The sequence below is a fragment of the Cebus imitator genome, unplaced genomic scaffold (assembly GCF_001604975.1).
Source record: "Cebus imitator isolate Cc_AM_T3 unplaced genomic scaffold, Cebus_imitator-1.0 Scaffold38, whole genome shotgun sequence".
Classification (NCBI taxonomy): domain Eukaryota; kingdom Metazoa; phylum Chordata; class Mammalia; order Primates; family Cebidae; genus Cebus; species Cebus imitator.
The window spans coordinates 10764246-10772386 of NW_016107353.1; the positions used below are offsets into that span (position 1 = coordinate 10764246).

At 38.6% G+C, this 8141-nt stretch overlaps 2 protein-coding genes across 2 annotated transcripts in view; one reads left to right on the forward strand and one right to left on the reverse strand.

Moving 5' to 3' along the window:
- Positions 1 to 8043, forward strand: part of LOC108301968 (cdc42 effector protein 3-like) — a 17281-nt gene extending 9238 nt beyond the window's left edge. Inside the window, 3 exon segments of the mRNA XM_037737435.1 lie at positions 5336 to 5434; positions 5570 to 6339; positions 6341 to 8043. Coding sequence (XP_037593363.1) covers positions 5336 to 5434; positions 5570 to 6339; positions 6341 to 6494 — 1023 coding nt within the window. The 3' untranslated portion in view covers positions 6495 to 8043.
- Positions 1 to 8141, reverse strand: part of LOC119470708 (zinc finger protein 726-like) — a 561873-nt gene that overhangs the window by 34038 nt on the left and 519694 nt on the right. The window lies entirely within an intron of this gene.

Consider the following 8141-nt stretch of genomic DNA (forward strand, 5'->3'; position numbering starts at 1 on the left):
TTCACCATGTTGACCAGGATGGTCTCGATCTCTTGACCTCGTGATCCACCCGCCTCGGCCTCCCAAAGTGCTGGGATTACAGGCTTGAGCCACCGCGCCCAGCCCACTAAAATATTTTTTTCATCTCTGCTGCTCTCTAATCTTCTAGCCATTGAATGCAGAATCTATATTCAAATATAGCTGAAAACTTCTACCAGCACTTTTTGATAAAAAATTAAAATCTGACTGTGTTCATATAATGGAATACATGTGAGCCTGCAACACAGCTAACTGGAGAGCTATTACAGTTTGGAGGTGGCCACATCACCTGTCTTTATTTGTCCTGTAACAGCAGTATTTTAATTTGTGAAATAAAAAACACTAAAATTATGCTTACCTATAATCATCTCTATTGGTTAAATTAATAAGCACATCAGACTAATACCTAGTGTAACAATTTGGTAGTAAATTTTCTTTGGATACTAGATATAAATATGCAAGTATGAATAATTTTAATGTACTATTCATAATGTATGTAAAATTTTAAAAAATTTTCTGTAACTATAATTCAGTTGAAAAACCATATTTCAAAAATATGAATCATGATATTAAGTATTTAAGAAACTCATTCAAAGTAAATTTTGTGACTTTATATTCATACTACTGTCGAAAATACTATTGAATGCATATGAATGCAGGTTGTCTACAAATACTATACATAACTATGCTAATTGTACTCAAGTAATAATTAGAAACCAAAGTATGACAACAGATTCCACTGTTCAGTTAACAAACTGAACTTTTTTTTTTTTTTTTTTTTTGAGATGCTGTTTTGCTCTTGTTGCCCAGGCTGGAGTGCCATGGCATGATCTCAGCTCACAGCAACCGCCTCCTCCCAGTTTTAAGCAATTCTCCTGCCTCAGCTTCCCAAGTAGCTGGAATTACAATAATGCACTACCACGCCCAGCTAACTGTGTATTTTTAGTAGACACAGGGTTTCTCCATGTTGGACAGACTGGTCTCGAACTCCCGACCTCCAGTGACTCATCCACCTCGGTCTCCCGGAGTGCTGGGATAACAGACGTGAGCAACCATGCCCGACTATAAACTGAATTCTTTTTGCTTTTGTATTATAAGTACTTTAGCCTGCAAATCATCACCTTGGATAATCAGGTTTCTCTCAACTTACTCGTATCTTTTAATCTTTATAATTCTATATTGCTAAATGTAATCCTATTTTTCTGCTCAACTTTTCTGTGCTCTTGGAATGACCTTTACTCTGAACAAATTTGTGTCAAATTTAAAGGACTAAACATCATAAAAATAATCTTTGGCCAAAGCAAAAGCAAAGCAATTAATCTCAGGTCCCCGATAAAGACAATCCTGAGTCAAAAAAAAATTGACAAAAGGTTTATTTAGCTGTTAATATGATTTACATGTATTTCAAAAAAAGGGAGATAAAAATCTATACATAATCTAAATGTTTTAAGAAAAAGATTTTAATAAGACATTTTCTCTTTTTTTTTTTTAATCCAGTCTCAGGTAGTCTGTTATAGCATTTCTCTTATTTTTATGTAGGCTAATTAAGCATCTTATTTCTAATTTATTTTTTCTTTTACAATGGCCAGGTCTCTTAACATGTTCTTGAAGTCTTGGAAATCTCAATTTTGCACACTGCGTGCACATAAAAGAATGTTTATTGGAGAAAAAGTAGAGGAGAGAAAATTGTATAGAAAATTCATGGGTTTGCATGAATAAAGCAAGTTCTCAGAGACCTATGAAGAGATTTAGATTCTGACACAATAATAGTGGGAGACTACAGCATCCCACAGGCACCAACATATAACTGAAGAAGGAAATTAACAAAATATTAGGACCTAAACCCAACAATTGGCCAAATACTCCTAATAAACACCTATAGAACTCCTCATCTAAAAATAACATACTTTCTTCTCATCACCACGTGGTACATACTCTAAAACTGACTAAACAATTAGAAATAAAACAAGCCTAAGAAAATTGAAAAATCTTGGTGGGCGCAGTGGCTCACATCTGTAATCCCAGCACTTTGGGAGGCTGAGGCAGGCATATCACGAGGTCAGGAGTTCGAGACCAACATGGCCAACATGGTGAAACCCCATCTCTACTAAAAATACAAAAATTAGCCAGGTGTGGTGGTGCGTGCCTGTAACTCCAGCTACTCGGGAGGCTGAGGAAGGAGAATCACTTAAATCTGGGAGGTGGAGGTTGCGGTTAGCTGAGATTGCGTCACTGCACTCCAGCCTGGGTGACAGAGTGAGACTCCATCTCAAAAAAAAAAAAACAAAAACAAAGAAGAAGAAGAAGAAGAAGAAAGAAAATTCGAAAACCACAAAATTTCATAAACCACACACACAGACCACAGCTTGACAAGAATACAATTCATTAAAAAGAAAACAACTTGAAATCATACAATTACATAAAAATTAAACAACTCTTTAATAAATAATGAAATTAAGGCAGCAATCCAGTAGTTCTTTTAAACAAATAAGAACAAAAAAATGGGCCATGCACAGTAGCTCATACCTGTAAACCTAGCATTTTGGGAGGCTGAGGTAGGCAAATCACATGAAGTAAGGAGTTTAAGACCAGCCTGGCAAACATGATGAAACCCCTTCTCTACTAAAATTATGAAAATTAGGTGGGCGTGGTGGCACACGACTCTAATACCAACTACTTGAGACACTGAGGTAGGCCAATGCTTGAACTCAGGAGGTGGAGCTTGCAGTGAGTCAAGACTGTGCTACTGCACTCAGCCTAAACGACAAGAGCAAAATTCAATCTCCAAAAAAAAAAAACACAAAAAAAAACAAAAAAAATTACATCAGAATCACTGCAATAACACTAGCTAAGCTGGTGTTAAAGGGAAATTTGTAGCATTTAATGCTCAAATCGAAAAACTAAAAAGATCTTTAATAACCTGACATCATAAATAAAAGCAAGAGCTAATCAACCGCTAAGCTAGCAGTGGACAAGAAATAACCAAAATCAGATGTGAACTGCTATTTGGACATAAAAATTTTACAAAATATCAAGAAATCCAAAATTAAATCTATGAAAACAATAATAAGACAAATAAACCACTAGCTAGATTAATGAAGGAAAAAGGGATGATCCAAATAAACACAATTAGAAATAACAAAAGAGACATTACCACTGATGTCCCCAAAATATACTGAAGTCTACTATGAACACCTCTGCACAAAAACAAAAAAAAATTAGAAAAAAATAAAAAATTATTGAACAAATATATCCTTCTAAGAATGAACAAAAATGAAATCAAAGCCTTATACAGATGAAGAAGAAGCTCAAAAATTGAATTAGTAATAAACAGCCTGCCAACCAAATAAAGCCAAGGAGCAGAGATTCACAGCTGAATTCTACCAGATGTACAAAAAAAGTACTGGTATTATTTCTACTGAAAATATTATAAGAAGTTAAGAAAAAGTAACTTTTCTCTAACTCATTATATCAGAACAGCACTATTCTGATACCAAAATTTGGCAAACATTAAAAAAAAAAATTCAGGGCCGGGCGCGGTGGCTCAAGCCTGTAATCCCAGCACTTTGGGAGGCCGAGGCGGGTGGATCACGAGGTCAAGAGGTCGAGACCATCCTGGTCAACATGGTGAAAGCCCGTCTCTACTAAAAATACAAAAAATTAGCTGGGCATGGTGGTGCGTGCCTGTAATCCCAGCTACTCAGGAGGCTGAGGCAGGAGAATTGCCTGAACCCAGGAGGCGGAGGTTGCGGTGAGCCGAGATCGCGCCATTGCACTCCAGCCTGGGTAACAAGAGCGAAACTCCGTCTCAAAAAAAAAAAAAAAAAAAAAAAAAAAAAAAAAAAAAAAAAAAAAAAAAAAAAAAAAAAAAAAAAAAAAAAAAAATTCAGGCCAAAATCTCTGAACACTCATGAAAAACTTTTCAACAAAATACTGACAAACCAAAGCCAGCAGCATATCAAAAAGCTAACCCACAATGATCAAGTAGAATTTATTTTGGGAATGCAAGATTGGTTCAACATACACAAATCAATAAATGTGATTCATCACATACACAGAACCAAAGACAGAAACCACAAGATAACCTCAATAGATGCAGAAAAAGGTTTTGATAAAATTGAACATCTTTCATGTTAAAAACCTTCAACAACCTAGGCACTGAAGGTACATATTTTAAAATAAGTTATCTATGACTAACCTTCAGCCAACATACTGAATGGACAAAACCTGGAAGCAAATGGGTGCAAGTGGCTCACACCTGTAATTCCAGCAATTTGGAAGGCAAAGGCAGGTAAATCACCTGAGGTCAAGAGTTCAAGATCAACCTGGCTGACACGGCAAAATCCTGTCTCTAATAAAAACACAAAAATTAGCCAGGTGTTGTGGCGGATGCCTGTAATCCCAGCTACTCAAGAGGCTGAGAAAAGAGAATTTCTTGAACACAGAAGGTGGAGGGTGCAGTAGGCCAAGATTGTGCCACTGCACTCCAGCCTGAGAGAGAAAGGGAGACTCTATCTCAAAAAGAAAAAGAAAAAAGAAAAAGAAGCTTCAAGCATTCCTCCTTGAAAACTGGCACAAGGCAAAGATACCTTCTCTCAGCATTACTATTCAACATAAAATCGGTAGTCCTGATCAAAGAAATCAGGCAAAAGATAAAAATAAAAGGCATTTGGCCGGGTGTGGTGGCTCACGCCTGTAATCCCAGCACTTTGGGAGGCCAAGGCGGGTGGGTCACGAGAGCAGGAGTTCAAGACCAGCCTGGCCAACATGGTGAAACCCCGTCTCTACTAAAAATACAAAATTTAGCTGGGTGTGGTGGCGCGTGCCTGTAATCCTAGCTACTCAGGAGGCTGAGGCAGGAGAATCGCTTGAACCCAGGAGGCGGAGGTTGCAGTGAGCTGAGATCGCACCATTGCACTCTAGCCTGGGCAACAGAGTGAGACTCCATCTCAAATAAATAAATAAATTAAATTAAAATAAAAAATAAAATAAAGATATTTAAACAGGAAGAGAAGAATTCAAACTATCCCTCTTTGTAGACAACATGATTCTACATCAGGAAAACTATATACGTAGCCTTGACAGAAAAGCTCTTTAAACCTACAAACAACTCCAGTATAATTTCAGGATACAGCCCCTCATGCTCACCAGAGCCCGGTCTGTGAAGGAGCTGGGGAGCTCCGGCCTGGCTGGGGCAGCACGGTCAGGTGGCCTCGCTTCCCTGTGGGTCACTGCTCACCACACCGGAACCTCGTACAGCTAGAGCCACTTCTGAAGCCGCTTGTGAAAACTGATGTGACAGTTTTTATCAAAAAAGATTCTTCAGAAACTTATACCATCTGTGAAGGAAGTGGCTCTCATTCCCGCTTGCAAAATAGACATTCTCAAATTCCGAAATGCCAGCAAAGACCCCAATGTACATGAAAGCAGCCAGCAACAAGAAAGGAAAAAAATATTAAACTGAGGGACATTCTATCTCCTGATACAGGTATTGATCGACTTACGACCTATGCAACTTAAGACCATTCGACTTTACGACCACAATCGCTAGCCACGACTGCTCTGCGTCTGGCAGCGCAAATGTTGCTCAGCTGGGCGTACGACAGTGCGGACCAGCTTCTGGCAGCACTACCATCTCCGCATGCACCATTTCAACTGTACATATAGCCTACTCAGCTTACGACCAAATCGTGTTACGACCGGTCTGCTGGGCCCAATAGTGGTCGTAAGTCGAGTACTAGCTGTATCCCCGGCTTGGAGATTTCGCCACACCATCCACATCAGCAAAGAGGGCCAGAACGACATCTTTAGAAATATTTCCTTTCTCTGCTCAGATGTGCTTTACGTAGTAGGAAAAAAAAAGAAAAAGAAAAAAAGAAATATTTCCTTTCTTCAAGAGAACTATGTACTTTTACCTGGAAACCAGGAGGAAGCACACCTGGGCCAGTTCCCTGGGCATAACGAGTTCTTCTGGGCCAACAGCACCTCTAACTCTGTGTTTAAAGAAACACCCTTCGCAGTGCTCAAAAATGCCATCTCTCTCCCGACAATTGGAGGGTCCCAAGCTCTCATGTTGCCCTTATTGTCACCGGTGACATTTAATTCCAAACAGGGGTCCTGTGGGCCAGCAAAGCTGCCCAGGCTTAGCTGCGAACCCGTCATGGAGGGAAAAGCTCCTGAGAAAAGCAGTCTGTTGAACAAGACAGTCCTCCAGGGAGACACCTCATGGGGCTCCAGCGGTTCTGCATCTCAGCCCAGCCAGGGCAGGGACAGCCACTCCTCCAGCCTGTCGGAAGAGTACCCCGACTGGACAGCCGAGGACGTTTGACAACCCCACCCCACGCGAACTTATCAAAGGAAAGACTAAGTCAGAGGAGTCCCTCTCTGACCTCACAGGCTCTCTTCTCTCCCTGCAGCTGGATCCTGGGCCCTCACTTTTGGATGAGCTGCTGAATGTCATGGATAAAAATAAGTAACACGATGCCAACTTTTTCCTTTGGAGAAAAACGCACAAAAACAAACTAACCGCAGTTAAAGAGAAAGGCTTCTGGAGCTGTATTTGCAGTTTTGTGATGGGTTTTCTAAAACAATATTCTTACAAAGTACTTTTTTTTTTTTTTTTTAACCTGTTATGCCCTGTTTGCAAAAACAATTTGGAAAAAACAACAAAGCAAAACCTGCCTTGGCAAAAAGAGGAAATGAGTCAGTCAGAGCCCATTTTCAGCAGGTATTGGTGATGTTTGGCTCACATATTGTTTGTAGACACACAAGAAATCTGGCTTGGCCAGGATTGACACTAGCTATGCAGGGCTGGGTGAGTCACATTAAGAAACTTTACTGAACTTTACAGCACTACAACGTTTTCTGAGCAAGAGGAAGTCAAAATCTATTTAACACCTAAACCTTTTTTCTAGACTCTTTTCTATATATTGCTTGGGCTCACCATAGCAAATTCTCCAGTGTTAAAACTTTTCTGTTTTCACATCTGAACTTTATGGGTTTTGGAGATTTTCTTGTCGTTCTTATATATCCCTACATATTGTATCTATATTGCAAAATTCTGACCGTTAGCTACATGTTGGTAAGACACAGGGCAAAGTATTACTGTAACTAAGTTATTTTTAAAGTTAAAATATATTTTATGTGCCTTTGGAAAAAAAATAATAATTTCAGGATACAAAATAAATGTACAAAAATTAGTAGCATCCCTGTAAATCAACAACATCTAAGCCACATATGAATCATAAACACAATCCCATGCAGAATTGCTGCTAAAAGACAAACTATTTAGGAAGACAGTTAACCAGGAAGGTGAAAGATCTCGATAAGAATTACAAAACAATGCTTAAAGAAGTCAGAAATGGCACAAAAGGAAAAAAAAACTTAATGCTCATAAACAGAAAAGATCAAGATCCTAACAATCATACTGCCCCTAAAAATTTAGATTTAATGCTATTCTAATTAAATGACCAAAATATTTTAAAAGAACTAAAAAATAAACTATTGTAAAATTTATACAAAATGAAAGAGACTGAATAGCCAAGGTAATCATAAGCAAAAACAACAAAGCTGAAGGCATTACACTACCTGACTTCAAATTACACTACAGCGCCACAGTAAACAAAGCAACATGGAACTAGCACAAACTCATAGACTAGCGCAACAGAATAGGGAGCCCAGAAGTAATGGCACAGACCTACAACCATCTGATCTTCAACAAAGGTGACAATAGAAATGTGGCAGGAATTCCCTATTTAATAAATGGTGGTGGAATGACGAGCTAGCTCTATGTAGAAGACTGAAACTTTATTACACTATATACAAAAATCAACTCTTAATTATGAACTGAAATGTTTATTTTAGAATTACAAAAAAAAACTTGGGAAGATAACCTAAGAACTATCATTCTAGACATAGAAACTAGCAGAGATTTCATGATGATGATATCAAAAGCAATTGCAACAAAAGCAAAAATTGACAAATTGGACCTAATTAAACTAAAGAGCTTCTTTACAGCAAAGGAAACTATCAACACAGTAAACAGACAACCTACAGAATAATGGAAAATATTTGCTGGGTGCAGTGGCTCACGCCTGTAATCCCAGCACTTTGGGAGGCCGAGG